The sequence below is a fragment of the Notothenia rossii genome (assembly GCF_949606895.1).
Source record: "Notothenia rossii genome assembly, chromosome: 8".
NCBI lineage: Eukaryota > Metazoa > Chordata > Actinopteri > Perciformes > Nototheniidae > Notothenia > Notothenia rossii.
The window spans coordinates 73,603,949-73,627,647 of record NC_136906.1 but is presented as its reverse complement, the minus strand read 5'-3'; the positions used below and the strand labels follow the sequence as shown (position 1 = coordinate 73,627,647).

Below are 23,699 nucleotides of genomic sequence, written 5' to 3'. Positions count from 1 at the left end.
TTTTGTGCCAGAACAGATAATTAGACTTCAATTAAGAAAAATAACCCTTGTTATAACAACTGCTGTGTTACGTTCTAAGATTGGAAAACCTTGATATATTTTGAGAACATCAAAATATATCAAGGTTTTCCGATCTTAAAACGTAACACAGCAGTTTGAAATATTAAAGGTCACCTATTATAAAAAAAAAAACACTTGTTCATGTCTTTTATACATAAACATGTGTCCCCTCTGTGTAAAGAGATTCTGAAAGTTTCAGGAAAAAAGATTCCCTCACTCTGAAAATGAGCTAATCAGATTTTGGCCACTTTATGATGTCATAACGATTTTTTGGCTTGTGTAACCATTAGCCAATCACCGACCAAGGTAACCCCCCCCCCTTATCACCTGAATCTCCTCCTAGAGCACCATTGTGTTCTTTTTAGAGGGGCGTGGGGAGGGGCTCCTTATTTTCATCTAAAGTAACAGACAGAGAATCGGCACTTTTGAAACAGGGCTGAAACAGAGGGGGATTATGGGTAATGCTGCAATGATCTGTTTGGTGTTTGGAGCCAAACCCTTCAGAGACATGTTTTGTATATATATCTGAGACCTATAATATATTGATGAAAACCATTTTAATTGGGGACCTTTAATTCCTGAACCTTCTGGCTACAAACCAAAATAAAAAATCATTCTGAAGATTAAATGTAAACAAAGTGTTACACAATGGCTATGCTTTACCTTTCCTGGTCTTCCGTCCCCCAGCCGGGCAGCATAGGTAGTGGTGAGACCTCGAGCAGTTCTTCAAGCAGTACAGAGGAAGGACCCTTGGATGCCACCCTAACTACTCATTTTACCAACGCTGGTGTCGCTGTGTTGGAGGCTGGCAAGGACGGGCCAGGCCAACATGCTGACAGGTCCAAACGTTACATCGTGGAACATGTTGACCTCGGCACCTATTACTACCGAAAGTTCTTCTACCTCAGAGGTGAGCGCAAAGGGAATAGTTAGGGCTTTTCTAAATTCCTAGTTCTTGATATAGTTTGGTGTGGAAGCTGCCTTTCTTAAACGCTGTTGACTGTATGATGTATATTTCTTAACATTTGATAACAGAAGCTCATTGGCAGAGTAAATGCCAACTTCTGCTACCAGCCAAGATTCAACCTTAGACGACAATTGGCACAATATTCAGTATTCATGCAAATGCAGCATCCTGTATTTCGCTAGGAGTTAGAAAAAAGCTGGGGAACAGCAGAGGATCATTCATAAAGTTATTCTTTTAATGCTTTGGTATTTTTGTTTTTTGTTTTTCCCTCCTTCCTACATTAGAATTGACCTTTTAAAATATGCACGGTAACAAAATCGTCGTCTAATTTCACAAGTTCTCTGTGTCTTCTCTTTCACACAATCCCTTTCTCTCCATCCATTACTCAAATCCCTTCCCTCCACCAGAACACTGGAACTATCTGGGGGTGGATGAGAACCTGGGCCCGGTCGCAGTGAGTCTGAGGAGGGAGAAGTTGGACGAACACAAGGACCACGGCCAGCAATACAACTACAGGGTCATCTTCAGAATGAGCGAGGTACATTGCAAAGGCCAAATGATTTACACTCTTTTATAATCTGTGTGTTTTGCTTGATTGTTTTGTAATTGATCTTTCCCATTCATCAGGATACAATCTATTTGTAGCTGTTCCCTCCGGAGCCATGAATGTTCACAAACGTGTCAATATTCAGCACACTCTGTACTGAGGGATGCTACTGGGAAGCGCTGAGATGTGTAGGAGTAATCAATGATCGATGCCCAGCCTTGCTTATTGAAAAACCCAGTCAGAGTGTGTGACATTATAAAAGCTTCGGCTCAATGTTGTCGGATATGGCTCAAGACATTAGATGCCTCCGCCTCCATTCCTTAACCTCAACTAATAGCATGTTTTATCCCATTTATAACACATATTCTCAATTCTTTATGCTCAAACTGCAGTGATTGGAGCTTGTGTATAAATTCCCCTCCTATAGAGACTAGAGCCACAGATCCATGTCCTCATTCTCTCAGCTGAACACCCACCTACCATCTTTGTCAGCCTTCATCTGTGAAGGACTGAGCCGTGCCATTTCACAGCTAAACGAGACTAAAATAGTGCCAAAGAGATTTGAGTAGAGAGGGGGAAAGCATTGCTCTCGTACTGAAGAGCACCATGAGTAATAGCCCTTTCCGATCTCTTGGGATGACGCACGACCTACTGTGCTGTGTGTTCCTCTCTTTTCCTTCCCTTCTCCCTCTATGCTCTCTAATTGCTATTTTCAGCATGGGGAGGTGGGCAGGTAAAGACATATGTGTGTGGGAGTGAGTGGGATGCACTGAGATAAGTCCAGTGTCCACAGAGGACAGCTGTTGTCCTCTCCTCAGTAAGAGTACTTCTCTCCAGTGTGTTTAAACCTGAGGCTGTTGGCACTGACCTTGAGCCGACAGAAGACACATAAGTGATTCTTAAGAGCCATGGGACCACTAAGGATATCCAACTGTGTTTATTTGTTCATGATGGATTTTCTGGTCCTGGTCCTTCTGCAGTCCTCTTGATTTATTCATGGTTGTCCTCTTCCAGTTTGTTTTAGCCTCGAGCCCAAGAGTGCTTAAAGTTGAAACAGTAGCAGCAAAAACCCTATAAGCATTATTATTTGTGTGCTTGCTTCGACAGTTCCCCACACTTTGTTTTCCCTGCACAAGCGGAAAACATGTTCAACTTTTAGCCTGGATTTTGAAATAAATACATATTGATTTAATGAGTTATCTTAAGCCCATGATGCATTCTTTTTAAATAGCCCTCTGCTGCTGTGAATTGTATTTAACTGCAGATACCTTTAGGTCTTATCACAGGCCTACTTTTAGCTTTCCCGAACGTAGACTAACAAATTAGTGTTTTTCGAATGGCTGGAAATATATTTTGCTTTTCTTGCCAACATACTAAACGGAGCAGAAAGAAACCAAACCAGACAAACATTTCGAGAACATACACAATAATTATCTAAGCTACAAACTTCAACTTAGCTAGGCTAAATCTGAATCATCTGTTATTGTGAAAAGCCATCTGTAGCACTGCAGTGTAATGTGCTCTTAAGATACAGTAGAGGCCAAGAGAAGAGTTTTAAATGCAGTAGTAAGGCAAGGCAAGGCAAGTTTATTTATATAGCACTTTTCAACACAAGGCAATTCAAAGTGCTTTACAAAAAATGAAAGACATTAAGAAAATGGCATTTAAAATAATAGAAAAAACATTTATTGTTTTTTATACTGTACTGGATTAAGAAGAGGGAATAACTTTGTCATTAGTGTATTTTGGATCCAACCTGCTATCATATCTCCAACAGCAAATGATTTAGTAGTACAGTTTGTAGTATCAGTGGGTTTTCACTGTGAAGCTTTTTGACTGATTTTGCTAGTTGACGATGCAGCCACATTTTATATTCTATCATTCACTGCATTCTATGTTGATGTAAATTACTGCTTTATTTTATTGCTATCTATTACATTAATGCACAAAATGTTCAAATAGTGTTCAAATATGCTTACTGCACATATTTCATATTTTATCATCTATAATTCACTGCATTCTATTTCACTTTACATTTCCGCTTTATTTAAATTTGTATTGCTATCTATCTATATATATTTTTTTACAGTGTTCTTAATGTAGTTCGCTATCTGTGTACTTTTTAGATTTGATGTACAGTATGCACCATGACATCAAGTCAAATTCCTCGTACGTGTGAACCTACCTGGCAATAAACCAGTTTCTGATTCTGATAACTGCCATAAAGAAAACTCTAGACCAAGATAATAGAGGTCACCAAAAAACCTTCAAGCTCTAGAAGAATCAGAATTAAGAAATAATTTGTTCAAACTCAATAATCTGATGTTTCCTATTTTTCTTGTTCTTCTCCCTCCCTTGCCATCTCCAGCTGAATACCCTGAGGGGCTCCATCCTGGAAGATGCAGTACCCTCCACGTCCAAACACGGTCTGGGCCGGGGTCTGCCCCTCAAAGAGGTGCTGGAGTACCTGGTGCCCGAGCTCAACGTCCACTGCCTGCGCCTCGCTCTCAACACGCCCAAAGTCACGGAGCAGCTGATGAAGCTGGACGAGCAGGGGGTAAGGACGCGAGTGACAACAATTATGATTTACTGGATGATTAATTCCTTTGATTTCTGATATATATGTTTGTATTACTGCTTTCTATTTATTAAAAGTATTAGTCAGACTTCTTGTCAATCCTCAAAATGTTATCCATTCAGCATATTTGATAATTCTATGAACTAAAGATCTTTCCTTTTGGTTTTTTTATGAATCATTTCATGTGTTGGTGTTATTTGTCCTAAAAGTGGATATTTCACCGTGAGGCAGAATTATTTATTTTCAATATTCTTTTTATACTTATGCTTAATTTATCCATTCACTCCCACAGACTACTTAGTGGGATTTAAGTGGAGACACTACCTCCCTTATTTGTCTACACCCACACACAAACTCACACACGCAACTTGACCATCAAAAGGTGAAAAATGCCAAACATCTCTTTAATACTCATGCTCCCTGACGCAATCATCAAAAGCTGAACCTCTGAAAATGTCAACATCATTTCTCTGGTAAATGGCACCGCGATCACCACATGACAACCCAAGGTGCTGATTCTTAAAATGCCAACATGAGTTCTCCCTTAAATGTCAACATGGTGACTCTGACATGAGTTCTGCACAGTAATATACAAGTTTCCCTTTCTCATTGCAACAATCTCTCCATAGTTGAGTTTCCAGCGGAAAGTGGGGCTGATGTACTGCATGGCCGGCCAGAGCAGCGAGGAGGAAATGTACAACAATGAGTCAGCTGGTCCTGCGCTGGAGGAGTTCCTTCATCTGCTGGGGGAGAGGGTCCGGCTCAAAGGCTTCAGCAAGTACCGGGCCCAGCTGGACGCCAAGAGTACGTACATGCACAGAAATAAAGACTCAAAGGTCCCCTGTTATACTGTTTTTCATCAATATATTATAGGTCTCAGATATATACAAACATGTCTCTGAAGTGTTTGGCTCCAAACACCAAACAGATCTTTGTAGCATTACCCATAATCCTCTCTGTTTCAGCCCTGTTTCCAAAGTGCTGATTCTCTGTCTGTTACCCTCCCCACGCCCCTCTGAGAGAGATTTGGTTAAAAAGAACACAATGGAGATTCAGATGATAAGGGGAGGGGGGGGGTTACCTTGGTTGCTGATTGGCTAATGGAGACACAAGCAAAAAAATCGTTATGACATCATTAAGTGGCCAAAATCTGATCAGCTCACTTTCAGACAGGTTTTTACATAAATGGATCAGGACAAAAAGAGAGAGAATCTTTTTTCCTGAAACTTTCAGAATATCTTTACGCAGAGGGGACACATGTTTATGTTGAAGAGACATGAAAAAGTGGATTTTGCGCAATAAGTGAACTTTAAATAGCTCTCCGATGAGGTCTGATTTGAGGGAAGATGGAGAGGTTTTACCCGTTTGCTCAGAGCCGAAACAAACCTCTTTTATCGTGGTGAAGTAACCGCTGTGGGTAAACCAGCTAAGTGTGCACACAGAAAATATTCACTTCACAGACTACAGTACTACTTGAACATGCCCTCTAAAATAATCTAAAACCACTTTTCACAGAAGAGGGAGGCTGTGTAATGTGGGGAGTAAAATAAAGCACTAAACTGAAATTAAATATATTATGATAGTTTCACTACATTGGCATTGGTTTTGGCAGATCTTTGAAGTTCTTAAAATGTTCAAGTGGATTGAAGTGCTACACAAATCTTCCCATTTATTTTCCTCTGCAGTGTTTATGAATAAATAAAAAAAAACGTTTGAAAATTCTGCTTTTCTTTTCTGCCCCTGAGTTTGAGACTACTTTAATCCCTTTTTCTTTCTTTCCCTGATTCTTCTGCTATTTATGCATTTACTGAAAACAAATTTGACTTTAAAGGGGCCCTTTAATGCTAATTTTCAGGTTTATATTTTCATGTTGTCATATTTAACTCTGCATTATTCCTATAACAATACAAGTAATCTTTGTGAAAAACACTCCCTTTCACTTTTTCAGGGGATGTAATAACACCCTCTGTACCCTCTAGTTAATTAAATACAGCTATGCCACACTATTAGAAGGAGTAATTTAGCAAGGTTTTAAAAACCTTAGGCGCGTTCACACCGCAGTACTTTTCCCACAAAGGTTCATGAGAACTTAGTTCATGAGAACTCTTTAGTTCTCATGAACTAAGTACAGATCGCGTTCACACCGGAATAAGTCCCTGGGGGAGGATTAGGCAAATGAAGCCGCTGACGTCACTTCTTCTTCTTCTGCTTTGGGTTTACTGGGAGGCCACAAACAACTTCACGGTGTATACTGCCACCCGAAGTCCCCGGCCGGAAGTCCCCGGAGTTAGGGACTGGCTCCAGTCGAAGCTGCTGGGACTCCCAGCAGCTTCGACTGAAGCCTTCAGAGTAAATCGCCAGAACGCCGACACCTCCTCATCTCCACCGCTCCCATGTTTTATTTTGTGTTGTCATAAGTTAGTCTCTGCGTTTGTGCGCTAGGCTAATGCTAATGCAAATCATGCTAATGCGAGGATAATAAAATGCCGGCTTCACAAAACTTTTTGGGAGTTTTACGGGGCGTGGTTTGCATTCCGCCCAGCCAATCAGACATAGGAACCTTTTTACCCCCTTTTCAGTCCCTGCTCTCTAGCAGGGACTGAAAAGGGGGTAAAAAGGTTCTGATGAACTAATTTTAGTTCGGGCTCTTTTTGGTGTGAACGCAACATTTCGGAACTATATCGGAACTAAAGTGGGAAAAGTACTGCGGTGTGAACGCGGCTTTTGTGACGGTTCTGTTCTCTGAATAGAGCCCATCAATAGAATGGTGGTGGTTATTAACATGCAGGGGTTCTCTTTAGGGCCAGAGGCTGTTCAGAGCTCAGGGAACACATCCTATCAGCATTCACAGGAAGGCTGGACAACATACAGATGATGCTTTAATACACACCTTTATAGTAAGGAAACAAGACATTTGAATTATACGATACTACACTATACAATTATACTTAGTAAAGATTTTATAGTAAATTATTTTGAATACTTATGACATTGTTAAGCTATTAAAACGTTTTGCACTAAAGCAATTCTGTTTTCTCTCGGGCATTATCTGTTGTGAGGATGTAGTAATGTGGAATTTCAAAGTCAAAAACAAATGATCTTAAGTGAGGACCCACCACCATTATGATACATCTTATAATTATCCCTATGTGTGGTATTAGAGTGGAAGAATGATTGGTTTTTTAAAGTTCCACTAATACAATTTAGGAGAGTGGAATATGATCACAGTGAAGTGGTATTTCTTTTATATTCACATGGGGTTTTAGACATTTGCAAATTACATTCCTGGGGTTTGGCTCCAGAAACCATCCCACCTTGGGTCAATCCAGGTTATAATAACTGTGTAAATGAGAATTGACATGTAGTTGTTTCCCCTCAGCTGACTCGACGGGCACCCACTCCATGTACACCACCTACAAGGACTATGAGATCATGTTCCACGTGTCCACCATGCTGCCCTACACACCCAACAATAAGCAACAGGTAGGTTCACGAAAAAGCATTTTTAACTTTGACTATTCCATTGAAATAATAAAAAAGAGCATGTAGTGTGGTTTCACTTATCCTATAATAATTGTGCACATGGCTTTAGTAGGAATAGTGTAGATTGCTATGTTCACAGTTTACTGCACATATCAAATGGACTGTGGTTCAAACGTTTTGCATAGTTTTTTCTGTATTTTCCAGGTATCTTATTTAGTATAACTTAATATCTAATCTGGTTTCTCCTGCCTTCTTTGTGCTTGTCCAGTTACTACGAAAGCGGCATATTGGGAACGATATTGTTACAATCGTGTTCCAGGAACCTGGCGCGCTCCCCTTCACCCCCAAAAACATTCGCTCACACTTCCAGCACGTCTTTGTGGTTGTGCGAGCTCACAACCCATGTTCCGAAAACAGCTCCTACAGGTGAGATATACTCATATACTGTATGTGTATATACCGTATTCATGAGTGTTGTATTTAGAATGTTGTTGTTGTTTGGTCCAAAACCTCGATGCTATATCCAGCTGTTACAAAGTGAGTTTTCATCCCTTGGTTTCTCGTCTTCAGTATTGGGGATATCTGCTGTCTTTTATAACATTATTTATAAAAATGCCAACGCTTAACCCACCCGAATGACGAGAGAGAATACGTGTACATGACTGAGAAAAGGAATTAGGAAATACCCATTATCCAACCAATTATTCAGATCGTTTAAAATCAATTAAAGCTGAATTAAGTGGTTCATGCTGATTTTCTATGAAGTGGTCAAATGGAATAAGGTACAGTAGGCTATTTAGTGAATAGTTTAATGGACTTTATAATAAGCAGCAGAGTTGAACAAAAAGTTAACTTGTAAACAATTTCAAAACATTTAAAACATAGTTTGATAAAGTCTTTCTAATTGTTTTGTATTATTTATTTATTTATAACAGGTATTTTTTTTCCTAATGCTTCCTCTAGGGGTGTTACGTTATACAGGTGATTATATATAATTTCAGTTTCTTTCTTTTTTTTGTTGCTCACGGCAACCCTTCAGTAATATGACAGCTCTCTTGTTATCTTAGTGTTATTGAAGCCAGGTTAAAATATGCATTTTGAAAAACTCTAGTCTTCTTTGGTCTTTGTTATGCAGATTACTTTTCTTCATGAGTCCCTTTCTATCACTGCTGAACGAATAATGCTGTTGCTTCGAATGATTGCCGTTCCATTACTCCACCAGTGATTATGCTGAGAGAGTTGAGAGTCCTCCCTGTATCTCCCTGATGTATCACCACGTTGTCAGAGATGTGCAATATGAAATGCAATGTGCCAGCCCTGAATCATTTTTTAAGAAATAATGGACTTTCTGCCTGTTCAGCTGTGAGGACATTTCATTTCATTCTGTGTACTCCTAACTGTCTTGTTATCTCCTTTTCTGTCATTCTCTCTTATCTTGCTGTCTACGACTCTCCCTCCCTCTCTCACTAATGACTGTTTTAATTGCTGTCTGGGCACATTGTGTGAGGTCTTAATTGTCCCCCATGGGGCTACTTCGTTACTGAGTAACAACACAAACGTGCTAAAAAAAGAGCCCAGCAATGTGAATATAGAGCAAATACGGTACACGTTGTATGGTTTTCTGAGGTGAATACTCATTTCTTGCAAATGTAGAGGTGAAACATCAGGTGAACAAAAATTCATATAAGTTATTTATTCTTCATTGTTGATCTTCTGCCCTAATGCAGCACCTTAACTCCTTTTTTTTCAATTCAAGATTCAAAGGTTTTATGGTCATATGCACAAAGTTCAGTGTTTCCCCTAGGTTTACTGCTTTGGGGGGGGTGCTGCCTGAGCGGAGGGGGGGGACAGGGGACAGGCTGGCTGTCATTGGGATATTTTTTTTTTTTTAAATCCCCTGGAGCAGAGAGGAGCTGTGGATTATTGTTATTGATTAGTGCATCAGTGTTTCTTAGGGTCAAAAACACTAAACTCACAACTTAAAATGAAAGTGTTAAAGTTTATTTAATAAAAGAGCACATGTTCAATGTGAAAAGTGACAGTAGATATAGATTAGTTGCAATTTGGTTCCACATTTTGTTGTTGTTGTTTAAACACCTTGAATTTCAGGGGGGGCGCGGGGCTCCGTTGGCGGGGCTCCGTTGGCGGGGCTCCGTTGGCGGGGCTCCGTTGGCGGGGCGCAGCGCCCCTCCAAGACAAGGGTAGGGGAAACACTGGAGCTACAGTGTAGAAATGGCAATGACATTCTTCTGACCTGAGCTCCTCAAAAAATGCAACATATATAATAAAATACAAAGAATTGCAAAAAGTCTATATTTTTTAAACCATAAATGATAATAAGACATTTTTATATCATTACATTTTCATTAATCTATTTGTTTAAAAACATTTACAGGAAAATGTTTGTTTCTGCGGTGACCAAGAAAACCCCTGCAGCGATTCTAGCTAGCCATGACATAATGAACGATGCATTTGAACCAAAGAGCATCTTTTGCTGCAGACTGGAATCACCAGCACCATTTCAACCAGTTTGCAGGTGTCCTCGTTGCTGAATGCAAACACATCTTCACAGCTATGAGACCTTTGCTAGACTAAACACACAAGCAGCATATACCACGAGGTAATGGTGACACTGAACGTGACTCCCAGTGCACACATTTCATATGGTGTGAATAATTACTCACTACCTTACGCAGGAGGATTTAGATCAGATTATTATTATATTTTACTTTGTTAATTTCATGTGACATCTTTAGTGTACGCTAAGGGGTTTGATATAACACCCTTGAGGGTACTCCAGCAAAAAAACGAATAACCTAATTCAACTGGGGCATGGAAATTACATTACAATCGCCTTTACCACGGATAAAAGATAGCCTTATATAATATATTAAAAATAGATTTTATTGAGTGATACATTTACACAACTCCCTCAATTCCAGCACTTGCATAGCGTACACTACAGTAATCATATGCCAACATGTGGACACACCAGAAAGCATTAACGGCACACAGTGCATTCACAATTTCTTTTCAGCGATCAATGCGTTTGCATGGGGTGCGAACACTGACCTCATTATGATGGGGGGGGGGGGGTTGGCACTCGAAAAGGTCTCACTAATCTAGAACACACTACACATGGATTGGGCACACCAGAGAAGCCACTATGCGAGCCTGCATACTGTTTCCCTAGGACTTATTGTCCCAAATAGACAAAAGCATATTTTGTGTACCTTCCTCACACATCCACAGTACACCTCTTAGCCACCCACTCCAATACGTATTGACATGTTCTTTTTCTTACTTGGCTCAGTGGGCAGCAGGTCGTGGATGCTGGAAGAGCGGCGCTGCCCACACAGTAGATATTTATAAGACCACAAATCATAGAAACCACAGGAATGTACTTTTTCTTTCCTGCTGCCAAACCTCCTGCCACGCGGATCACACAGCAGCCGCACCGCACAGAAACCTCAATTGCACCACATTCTTCTTTTCTTATTGCTCCTATTATTCTCACCCTCGCCCTCTTTTCTCATTCAATCTCTCTTTTTTATATCATTCAGTTTTTTGTCGTGCTTTTCTGTCTTATTCTCTGGCTTTCACACCTCCACCTTTCTCTCTCTCTCCGTCACCGCTCTGTGTCCTGCGTGAGTCACAGGCGATTGGTTGAGTGCTTTTAGAGCTCCAGTTGAATGCATTGAGTGATGTTTGTAGTGATGGAGAAGAATAAGAATAAAAGGTCACATTTTATTTGTACCATTTGTTCAGCCCTGCTTATAAGCACTTCAGCTGCTGCTCTCTGAAATACCCCGCATGATTCATTTGTCATCTGCAAAAAAAGCATTGACGAATATTGCCTTCAGACTAAGTCGTTTACTTTGTGCTTCATATGAGCTGTCAGTTTTCAAATTAAGCTTTTCTATGCTAGCGCCGCAAAAGGAAAATTCAATTCTTGGTATTTATTTATTTATTTCACATACTGTACTTGTGATATAGTCTTCTGAGAAATGTACTTACAATTTGCCGGCTTCCAGTGCAATTGAAATTCAACCCGCGCAACATAGTGAACCTGAAAGCGCCATTTGCAGCTCATTATCACAGATATTTTCTTGCTGCCATGACATCTGCTTAGATCTGATTTACAAATGATCAGTAGTGTGAAACTGCGGTGCACTGTATTCTCATATAATGTACCATTTGAACCTGCATTAACACTTTTGGATACTTGGGCCTAGCAAAGATCTGAAATATCACTTATAAAATAATGTTCCTAGCAGACATGCTTATTTAAAAATCTATTATCCATTATTATCAGTCGACTTTCTGGCCTCCCAAATAATGTACTTTTCTAATATTCGGTCTCTGTGTAACTCAGTTTGGGTCCATCAATTCTTGAGAAAATGATTTTTCTCTTTAGACCCCTAATGCTGCTCCGTGTTCACGAGTGAGTGGTTGACTGTCTATCTTTCATTTGGGGCTCTGCTGGCGACGTTGCATGCAGTTTCTTTTTTTTGACCTTTTTTGCTGCTGGTAATGACCCTGTTGAGAGTAGTAAGAGGGAACGCTGTGGACCAAAAAAACAAAACAACAAGCTGAAACAAGCTCTTATCTTGGAGCTCAAAGACCGGTGATGATGGTACAGGGCCCATCACTAGGAGCAACTTCACATACACATAGTTATATGTCAATGTCATAAATCTAAATATTTATCACAGCTAGTGCTGCGTACCGGTACGCCGAACCGGTACTGGACTTGTAAAAAGTTTCGGTTCAAGTCCGGTTAAAACCGGAACGTCGGGAACCGGTACTTACGTATATTCTCCTTTTTGTTCTAAACCATCTAAAACCTTCCATAGATCGAGAAATTTGCGCTGAGAAAAGACGAAAAACATTGTTTTGGCTTCTGATATGGCGGCCATTACTGAGCTCACGAAGTCTCGCAAAATATCGCAACTGCTCGCGAGATCTGTGTGACGTCAAGGGAAGCTGGACACTGACAGCGTGGGATGCTGGTTGCCATATATGGTAGTGTAGCTAAGCTAACTCCTTTGTATGTATGGTGATATAGTGTCTGCCGAAAGAGCAACACTTCACCCAGACAATGTTTATATGTTGTTGTTCTTGAACAAGAACACATAGACTTGTACTCTTGCATATTGAGTCTTGTATGTACATCACTATGTATGTAGTTGTGTTGTGTAGTTAGTAACACATGTAGAGTTCTAGAAAAGACATGGTGTAGACACAAGTTGGAAGGGGGCACAATAAACCTGACGAGTTTGAATTTGAGTTGATTATGAGTTTATTTTCAATTGATAATTAGCTCACAGTAAGTTCACTTTAGTTACTCACACAACTTGACACAAGTCCGGACTTATAAGTCCGGACTTGAACCTGAACCTCTGGACTTGAGTCCGGACCTGAACCTGAATGTGAGTCCAGGTACACAGCACTAATCACAGCCCATTTAACTAGAAAGAAATCCACTTTAACCTGGACGTAGAACATTCAAGTACTTAGATGTTCTTTGCTTTTAAGGTGAGGTACTCCTTTAAAACAACCTGGGGACAGCATACAGTTTGTATTAACCTTGCTGATTTAATTATAAGTCAATTATGTTGAGTCTTTACGGAGGTAAAAAATGATGTCAACATAAGGAGGACTGATGTTGTCTGTTCAAGGCATTAAACATGAACATTACAACATAATCAATGGTTTGCCCCCACTGCATGTAGTATGTGTTGCACGTTATTCTCAATTTAAAATGTCTGTAACTTCTTTCAACTTCTAGGGATCACACCTTTCCTCTGTGTCGTAAAAAGTAAACAACTTTGAAATGTTTCAGGTGAACCATGAACTGATCGTGTAATGCATTAAGGTAGAAATAGGGGAAATATGGTTCATATTGAATATACGTTAGCGGTTAATGAAAAGAAATCCAAATAGCTGCAGGGAAATGTAATGTTAGTATGTCTGTAAGACCCTCCACCTACACACAACCTCCTTCCCTGCTCCTTGTTTATGTCCTTGAGAGCAGTTCATATGCCTTGTGAGAAAAGCAAGCCACATGTTGACTTACTAGCATCATAACTGTGGTTATTCCCATTTTCTTTATCAACACTGTACCATAAAAGTGTGTGCGTGCACTCTCATAAGCAATGTCAACAGTTGTTTCCACTCATACCTCAGTCTGTCACCAACAAGGAAAGTTGGGAAATGACGTGTCAACAAATGTGACAGTTAGTATAATTGAACACCACACGTCCCCAGAGAGAACAGGGGGTCTCGGGGGTATGTTTAGAAATATGTGGTTGACATTTTGACTTTAGTTGCTTATAATTAGACAAAACAATTAATCCTGGTGTGCTGATGCATGTCAGCGTGTGGGATGAAGGCTCTGCTTTCTCAGCTGCTAATTATCACCTGAGAGAGGAGCTCTGATTGAGCTAATTTGGTCATGGGGAGGTTGAGACGAGGAAATGTGATATTGTGCTTATTTTGGTTAACTGCTTCAGACTGAGACATTCAACAGATCATTTTGTACCTGTGTTTGTCTCACATAGCAACACAAATGTTGTTTTCTTTCCATTAAGCAATACTTTCCCTATCCTTTCAGAGTCTCTCACACTTCTTTCTCAGCGGCATTTTCCTTTGACAATAGTTCTCCCTCCTCCTCCTCCTCCTCCTCGACTCTCCTTCCTCTCCATGGCTGCTCCGCTGAGTTCCTGACATACCAGACAGAATCTCAGATAGCCATTCCAGAGACTTAATCAAAGGAAAAAGGGGTTTGGAGAAGGGAGGTGGAGAGCAGGAAAACAGGGAGGTAGAGGAAATGAAATTGAAGTAAATACTGCAGTATTAGGAAAAAGGAAATGTACAAGGCCGAAACACTACAAATGTGTCAACTTATTTTGAACAACATTTAAATAGATAAAGAGAGCAGGAGAGTAGACGGCCAATTTAAAGCAGTAACGAAACATGCCTTTTTCACATTTAAAATCTATTTACTATAAATACTAGTCAAGGATTTTGCCTTTAGGTTCCCATACTTGAGCGAGCACAAAGCATGAGACTTTATATCAAACATAAATTCTGTTTGATATTTCATCTTTTTTTATTTCAAACTTAAGCATATACGATACACAACACTTGGTTGGATGAGATGTGACATTCTGAAAAGATTTACGACGTAATAAAACACTGAAGCCCCATAATGAATGATGTCAGAACAAAATACCCTCCTTAAGTTATCCACATTAGTGGTCAATACTGCAACAACAGATTTGTTAACAAAAAATGTTTCTCTTCTCTCATCTTCTTTTTTCTCTGCCTGGTTTGATCCTCTGTTCTTTTAGTGTGGCCGTCACTCGTTCCAAAGATGTGCCCTCATTCGGTCCTCCCATCCCAGAAGACGTGACCTTTCCCAAATCCTCCGTGTTCCGGGACTTCCTGCTGGCCAAGGTCATCAATGCAGAAAACGCCGCCCACAAGTCACAGAAGTTCCGCACCATGGCCACCCGAACGCGACAGGAGTACCTGCGCGACCTGGCCGAGCGCCACACCACCAGCACTCCCATCGACCCCTCCGGAAAGTTCCCCTTCATCTCGCTGGCGCACAAGAAAAAGGAGAAGAGCCGGCCGTATGGAGGAGCAGAGCTGCGCAGCCTGGGGGCCGTCACCTGGCTCGTCCAGGTGGAGGACCACGGGACGGGGGGGGAGCTGGAGGCCCTGCTGGCCGTCTCCAATGACTTCCTCATCCTGTTGGACCAGGGGGCCAAGGCCGTGGTGTTTAACTGCGCCGCTAAGGACGTGATCGGCTGGACGGCGAGCAGCCCTGCGTCTTTGAGGATATTCTACGAGCGCGGGGAAAGTGTGTCTCTGAGGAGTATCAGTAACAACACGGAGGATTTCAAAGAGGTGGTCAAACGTCTCGAGGTGAGACGTTAGCTTAGCATGCCGGCTTAGCATGCCAAGATATTGCGTTTTCTGCATGATAAATTAGTAGTTGTTTGAACAATTTTCAAGTCAATGATTGACATTTATTGGTGGTCCCGTCAATCACAACTTTCTCAGTTCGTGCCAAGTTTACTTGACATTAGATTTAACATGATATAGTTTCAGCGCTGACATGTTTGGCCTCTGATACCTTATGGGTTGCTCCACTTTCAAATGAACCAAACGCCATGTAGTTGTTTTGAGACTCTGAGCGGCACAAAAGAAAGGCTCTGAGAAACATGCAGACTCCAGTTAGTGACTTTTTTTAAAATAACTTTTTGTGGGGTTTGCTGAAGCTGTCACTATATCCTGACGTGAGTGCATTAGACAGTAAACTTTTACTGATAGACTGCATCGTGCATTTTTCTCCTCAAAAGTTTTCCGAAACGTATTTGAGTTTACTTTTTGGCTGTACAGTACAATTAGAAACCAAGCACTGTAAGCACTTAGTTCGGGCCCGGGGCTACTTTTTCACCTTTTTTCTTTTTTTTCTAAACAAGTACAAACCACAGACTGTCTGTGTCATGGCGAATACAGTCGCTGGTTTATTTATGTGTGTATGACGTTGTTGTGAGTGTGGACGGTCGGAGCATATACTGCGTTAGCTTAGCCGATCTCCCTTTAGACAACGCACATTTTAAAAAGGTTTTTCGCCTGCCGTCTGTCTGCAGACTTATTAAAGCATTAATTCATGGTTTTTACTATCCGGTATCAGTATGTTGTTACTTCGGCATCATTTTGAAACGTGTATTACAATTAAATCACGGTCAAATATGTTGCTTTTGTAGTAGTTGTAGCCCCCTTGCCAGCGATTCTCTCTCTAGTTTAGCATACTCAGCCCTGTTTGTTGAAATAGTACCCGCTAGCGGCTAGCCGGAAGTGGAAACGCAACCAAAAACGGGCCCCACACGGCTCGGCACGCTTAAAGCGAGCTCCGCGCTGTAGTGGAAATGCGCCATTACCCATTGTCTAGAGGATTTGGTAAAAGTTTTGTCAAATATGACAAAAAAAGGTTATTTAAAAACACTTTAATTCATGTGTGAAAACCAAATACTGAGGAAAACCTATTGAATGTGTAAGAGTGCTGTTGGCTGCCATTGATCATCTACCTGCCCCCCCCACACACACACACTGACTCCCACTGTTTACTGATAGTTTGCCAGCATGACAACATTTTTGAGCTGCTGTCTCATTACTGGCCTCAGCTTATTGAAAAAGTTTCAGAAACACCTCTGGACATCATACTCCTAACGGCTCATCACACACCTACACACACACTGAAGTAGTGCTAGCTCTTCCTTATCTGTTTCCATGGAAACTGGTTAGAAAGAAAAGGTGTATTCTTATGCAATCATCAGTGCTTTAGAATACATTCATTCCCCCCGCCTCTTCCTACCTTCAAATTGTGTGTGTGATGTTTTTTGTGTACAATGTTTACGTAACCTGGATGGAGTCCACCTTCTTTGATTCGCTCACAAGTATACACACATAATTTAAAAACACACATAGTGTTAGTTGGCTCAGGACTCAGAGATGTATAACTTTCATGTTGCATTTTCTGCATCTGGCGTTAATCTTCAATCGTTAGGACTACCTTGGTGCCAGAGAGAGAGAGAGAAGGCCTTGGGCCACTCGTCTCTCTCTTTCCTCTCTTTTTATCCTCTGTTTGTTCTTCATCGTTCCCTTTTTTCTTGCCCTCCTTCTCTCCCACGCACACATTCAGAAACATCAGAGAGCATCATAACAATTCCTATCAGCTGCCAGTCTTCAGCATGATTTATTCACGCACCCTAGTGAGTTTGACTTCAATAAAGCTTTTGCTAAGGCTCTGTAAAGAAAAAATAAATGCAAGGAAGGTGCCCTGATGTCGCCAGGAGACTCATTAGAGGAAGAGAGGCATAAGTGAGTTACCATAATTAAAATTAGTCCGGAATTATGATTGGCTTTGAAAGATTCTTTGCCAGATGATGATTGACAAGCGATTTGGGCTCTTAGTCCCAGAAGGACGGCCACTTCACAGCAATCCCCGCCTGAATATCGCATCCCGTCATGAAACAACATGAAGTCCAAAAGGGTCTCTCCGGAGCAACGCATCTCTGCGTGAACACAGCCTAAAGTGTTTCAGCAAGAAAGAAACTGGATTTCGTGTGTGTGTGTGTGTGTGTGTGTGTGTGTGTGTGTGTGTGTGTGTGTGTGTGTGTGTGTGTGTGTGTGTGTGTGTGTGTGTGTGTGTGTGTGTGTGTGTGTGTGTGTGTGTGTGTGTGTGTGTGTGTGTGTGTGTGTGTGTGTGTGTGTGTGTGTGTGTGTGTGTGTGTGTGCGTGTGCGCGTGCACTGGTGAGAGGTGTACTGCATAAGCTGGAGCACTAATTACTCTTTATTTATGGCTATACATCTCGAAGGGATCTCTTAAATTATTCAAAAATATCTCTTTTTCAACTTGTAGGTCGAAGCACATATGCACATTAAAATAGTGTTTGGTGGCTTTAACACTATCTACCCTATTTTCCTTCACCTGCCTCTTGACCTGTCTCTTGACCTGTTTTGATATTTTTCATCATCTCTCTTATCTAATGCGTGTTAATTAATCTTTTATCTCTACCTTGTGCATCTTTCATGTGTCAAGTTCCTGACTAAAGGCTGTGAGACATCAGAGATGACGCTCCGTCGAAATGGCCTGGGGCAGCTCGGCTTCCACGTGAACTACGAGGGCATCGTGGCTGAGGTATCTGTCCGCACATAACTCAGATGTTCCTCTGAAAATGAACTATAAAACAATCCAGTTAATTTGAGTGAAACATATTTCTACCCTGAAGAGAGTGGATATGCTTAATTAGATTTACTCCACCTGTTGCTGGGATGTTCTGTCCTTTTTAAATTGCTATTTTATTGGATTAATTTCTTGTTTTATCTTTGAAGAGTTGTATTGGTAATGAGTCATTTGTTGCAAAGTGCAGAGAGTCAAAGTTGCCTTGTTGCCACCTTGTTGCGTTCAAAATCAGTATAACAATAATCAGTATTGCAGAGTGTTACACCATGAAATATAACAAGCAATTATGTGGAGACAGAAACATTATCATTGCACTTTATTACATTACCTTAAACTACATTTTCCCTTTCACTATCTTAAATATCACTGTTTGAATAATGAAGCGTCTCACCCCGACAGCTGTAATGCAATCATACTTTGTTTCAACAGGTGGAGCCGTATGGATACGCCTGGCAGGCAGGACTGCGTCAGGGAAGCCGATTGGTGGAAATCTGCAAAGTTGCCGTAGCAACGCTGACCCACGAGCAGATGATTGACGTCCTGCGGACCTCAGTGGCAGTGCGGGTCGTGATCATCCCGCCACATGATGACGCCACCCCACGCAGGTAGGACGGGACGGAAGCTGCTTTAATCAATCAGTCAACTTAATTTACCTGGCACTTTTTATACTGGAAAGTCAACACAAAGTGAACAAACAAACAAAACTATAGTCACTACTCATCCGGTTTATAAGCAGGGCAAAACATAACTTTGTGATTTTTAAAACACTCAACATCAACAGAAGTTAATAAACACAGCACTGAATAAAACAATCTTACAATAATTAAATGAGAGTAAATACAATCCAAATAAGAGCTGGCTCCTAAAAATATAAATATATATTTAAGTACTTTTAATTACCATGTATTTCTTAATTCAGTTATCTGGAGTGCAGTTAACATGATTGTTCACCTTTTTATACATGAAGTTCAGTGGCACATTCATTTAAGGGACCAAGTGAAAAAACAGGGTACCCAGAAATTAAGAAATATACTGTATGTATATGCAAATATTCTTCTTTGCATTATTTTTGTCCTTCAATGTTAAAAAAACCCACATCACTGTCTTCTCAAACGAAACGCCCCCCCTCTCTTTCCACAGGGGCTGTTCGGAGCTCTATCGGATGCCTGCGTCAGATTATAAGAGCAGCAGCGGCGAAAGCGGCTCCTTCGAATACAAGTTCCCGTTCCGCAACAACAACAACAAGTGGCAGCGGACGTCCAGCAGCCCCCAGCAGTCCCTGACCGCCTCGCCGCAGCCGCACACCCCCAACCGGGCCATCAGCCTGGGCAGCTCCGGGGGGAAGACCCTGTCTGCAGAGAGGCTGGAGCGAGGGGCCGTCATCCCGCGCAGCGTCAGCAGTGACGGCCGGCCCCTCGACACCAAGAGGTCAGAGCCCCTTCCACGGCTAGATTCTGATTAATTTAATACAAATATTTATATGAGAAGGGGAAGAGGATTTACAACAGGGTTGTCCAAACTATGGCCCGGGGTCAATTTCTAATTGGCCCTCAGGTAAATTCTAAAAGTAAAATGGAATATATAATAACATCTTAAATATGTCTAAAATTATAAAACGGACAAGTCAAATCAAGCAATCTGATTGGTTCTTAGCCGTGATATAATGAGCGTATATCACAGGTAGAATTGTAGTTACTTTTCCCAACAAGTCAGTATCCCTCCGCGTCTGAGAAAAGCTACAACCGTTACAACTGTTACATTTAACAAAGCTTAAGTTGGAAACATGTAAGGGATAATGTGCAGCAAGGACTTATTGACCGTTGTTAAGGACGCTCACATCTGCAGAAAGAAGTCCGGTCGATTTAACTGTATACAGTTGGGCTGAAAAGCAAACTGCATGCTTCGCGTCGGGCCGAACCACGCCCCTTAGCTGTGATATAATGACCATATACCACGGCCTGTCGTGAGCTATTGCTTAAATATATTTTATGTGTTAATACATTTTCAAATACATTAAAGTTGATATTTTCTGTAAAATATTAGATGATATTGAAAAAGCAGAATCACTTATTTGCAGAACAAGCTTGAAATACACCCTTCCCATTTCCACTTATTAGCAACAATCCGAGGCTTCTGTTTTATGGAATGAGCTGCAAACAAAATCAATGGAACTCTACGGAGAGTTTAACTTAACTAATGACACGAACCTCACCTCTAGGGAGTGGCCCAGCCCTTTGTATATTATTCTGTATGTGGCCCCTCAGTGAAAAAGGTTTGGACACCCCTGATTTACAATGTACAGTTCAGCTGGAAAATGTGGATTTTTATGCCAGAAGTCTCATCAGCTAATCCTTGGTTAAGTATTTGTGTGAGTTTCTTTTTAGTAATCATTTATTGTTAGTATTTTTAACATTCTAAAAGCTTATCGATTCAACTGTGTTGCTTTGCCTGAAGAGGTTTAACAGATCATCTCTATCTTAAATATGACGATAGGTTGAGTATAAGTAGGTATGGTTGTGAGATGTTATAAATAAACCATTTGTTGGCAAGTTATACAAACTAAAGTGTTACTGCTTTTATTTCTTCATTAAAATAACACATTTTGAACCTCTTGAAATTAAACATTCAAAGCAAATCCTGCAAGCTAGTGTATCAACAAAGCACACAAAAGGCAGCCGTCGGGTTGGAAGCTGATTTTTCAGCCGCCGGGTGTTAAGTATTCATGTCCTCCAGAATGCGTGGGAAGTAGCAATCAATGGAATTTCCTCTGAAGGAACAAATTGGAACATTTTGCTCCTTCAACGCATTGCTGTGTTTATCCTCCATTTCCACATGCCTGTAGATTTTCACACTTCTTGTATGTGCACGTGTTTGTTCTCCTCCAGGATGTCTCCGGGCTGTGAGAGTTACAGCCTAGCCTCCGCCATGGCTCTGGGTCGCTCCCCTCACAACCGCAGCTCTCCGAGCAACCTGTCCTGCTCCAGCGACGCCTCGGGGAGCTCTGCTCACTGGAGGCAGAAGTCCATGCCTGAGCAGTAAGGAAGGGTGGGGGGGGGGGGGGGGGGTTCTGTGGCTGGGATTCAGTATTGTTTTATGCTAATTAAGATATATCATTAAGAAAAGCATATCTTTAGCCACTAATTCCCTTACGGCCCGTCCACACACAGGCATGAAAAAGATTGTTCAAAGGTTCGCCCATTCACTTGAATGGGGTGACGTAGAAGATTTTTAATCTTCGCCGAACTGCATTGTGGGGAGCGGAGCTCCCAATGCTTGTGAAACTGGCATCAGCCAATCAAATCCCGTCTATGCAAATCAGTGCAAGCGCTAGCCAATCAAACTGCGTGCAAGCTGGGAGAGCCAGACCGCAGTTCATTTCCTCATATTCCAAACGAGAAATGACGGTAGCAAATCACCCGGTTCTTTACGACCAGTAACTATTTACCAGGATACAAACCGGAGGAACCAGGCATGGAGGGAGGTGGCAGAGACAGTGGGTGAAACTGGTAGGTTTTCACCTGTTTGGGGAGTTTATATCCAGTTTACTTCGTTTTGACATTGCTATTGCTTTGTATGTCGGGGGCGGGAGATTCATGTGATTGGTTGTTGGTCGTGTTGCTCGCAAAAAATCAGACACGCCCAGAATCAAGATTTTTCAAGATTTTTTTCATGCCTGTGTGTGGACGGGCCATTTTGTGTGCGAGCGAGAGAGAGCGCACCGAAAAGAATAAAGTTTAAAAGGGTGATTTGTAAAATATCCATAAAGTAAATCTGTTAACAGTTCTGTTTCATATGGGTGTTGAGATCCATAGATCTCTTCATTTTGCTCTCAAAGTGCACCAGATTAATGCTTTTAACTTAAATATTTAAAAATAAATCTTCCCGGGGGAGCATGACCCCGGACCCCCCTATGTGAGGTCCACACACCACCTATAAAAATAGCACTTTATCCCTGCTGCAACCTAAATGCCTCTAGCCTTCATTGTAACTGTCACACTGTGTATTTGTGTGGGGGGTGTTGCAGTAGAACATTCAACTGTAGCGACCGGTACATTAATGGGAAACCCTAAATGTTTGAGCACCCTCTATGAAACGTCAAGCTAGCTTTTTTTTTTCTCCAAGGGGGGGGCCTGACAGAAAAAGTTTGAGAACCACTGCTTTAACCCTTGTGTTGTGTTCGGGTCTCCTGTGACCCGTTTCAAGTTAAAATTATATATTAACTACGCTCTAGTTTTTTGTATCGGAACAACGCTATCCTCCACAACAGCTATATAAACACTACAGAACTGATTTTGACCATCTTTGCCAAGTCTGAAGGTCTCTAAAAAAAAAAAGTGTATAATTTGGTGTTGGGGTCTGGGGAGACCCAGCAGAATTGTTTTGGGTGACTCGAGGTCAAATTTGGCCCAATCAAGATTCATCTTTGACTTTAGACACTCCTCCCCTCCCCCTTCATCAACTGTAACAATAATTTTTCGCAGGGGCGGATCTACGGGGGGGAAAGGGGGGGAAGCTGCCCTCCCACTGTAGAGCCTTGCCCCCCCAGCTGCCCCCCTAACTTTTGTGTCCCTAAAACTGTACTTCTCAGGCAACAAAACAAGCAGTACATTAATTAAAAGTGAATCATTTTAAATATCACCTTAAAGAACGCAGCTACGGCCCTGCATTAAAATGCGGAGCGGCGTCCACACAGACCGCGCGCGGCTCACGCAGCTGCAGAGAGACCGAGCTGTCCCAGGACCTGAGTGGGGATCAGCTTCCCCTTGGAGCATTTTCCCTTCCACTACTTTTGTTTTTACTAAGGACGAGAGCTTGAAACAAGATATTAATAAAGCGCTGCCGTTTGAATCGATAGCGTTTACCAGACGGGCGCTGTTTGAGGCGTTACGTTACAAAATAGCCTACTACACAGACAGCGCCTGCTGGGAGATTGATCACTTTTATTTGCTAAACTATGCCGTACTATTACACAGCAATGAGGCTGATAAATTAAACCAAGACACATCCTTTACTGTCAAACTGGGTCTAAACACAGCTGCCTGTGTGCGTTTGATAAATACTTTCTGATTTTATAATTATGATATGCTACTTATTAGCTACATGGCCCTAACGTGTAAAGTTATACAAGCATTTGTACCAGTGCTTTTCACAAGTCGACTCTTGCAGGCCAGAGTAGCTGGAGTGATTCAACAACAAAAAATACATATCTGAGAAGTGATCAGGACGAACAGAAAGAGGAAAAGGAAAAGAGAGTACACTGAAGAAACCAGGCGGCTCAGAGCAGGAGGAAGCCAGGAGGAG

At 41.5% G+C, this 23,699-nt stretch overlaps 1 protein-coding gene across 6 annotated transcripts in view; it reads left to right on the top strand.

The window, feature by feature from the left end:
- Window positions 1-23,699, top strand: part of sipa1l1 (signal-induced proliferation-associated 1 like 1) — a 95,221-nt gene that overhangs the window by 51,709 nt on the left and 19,813 nt on the right. For all 6 annotated transcript variants that reach the window (XM_079642495.1, XM_079642493.1, XM_079642494.1 and 3 more), the window contains 11 exons: window positions 748-970; window positions 1,435-1,565; window positions 3,943-4,131; window positions 4,782-4,956; window positions 7,532-7,635; window positions 7,904-8,061; window positions 14,991-15,570; window positions 18,255-18,353; window positions 18,828-19,003; window positions 19,539-19,826; window positions 21,284-21,433. In XM_079642495.1, the coding sequence (XP_079498621.1) occupies window positions 748-970; window positions 1,435-1,565; window positions 3,943-4,131; window positions 4,782-4,956; window positions 7,532-7,635; window positions 7,904-8,061; window positions 14,991-15,570; window positions 18,255-18,353; window positions 18,828-19,003; window positions 19,539-19,826; window positions 21,284-21,433 (2,273 nt within the window). The remainder of the gene's footprint in view (window positions 1-747; window positions 971-1,434; window positions 1,566-3,942; window positions 4,132-4,781; window positions 4,957-7,531; window positions 7,636-7,903; window positions 8,062-14,990; window positions 15,571-18,254; window positions 18,354-18,827; window positions 19,004-19,538; window positions 19,827-21,283; window positions 21,434-23,699) is intronic.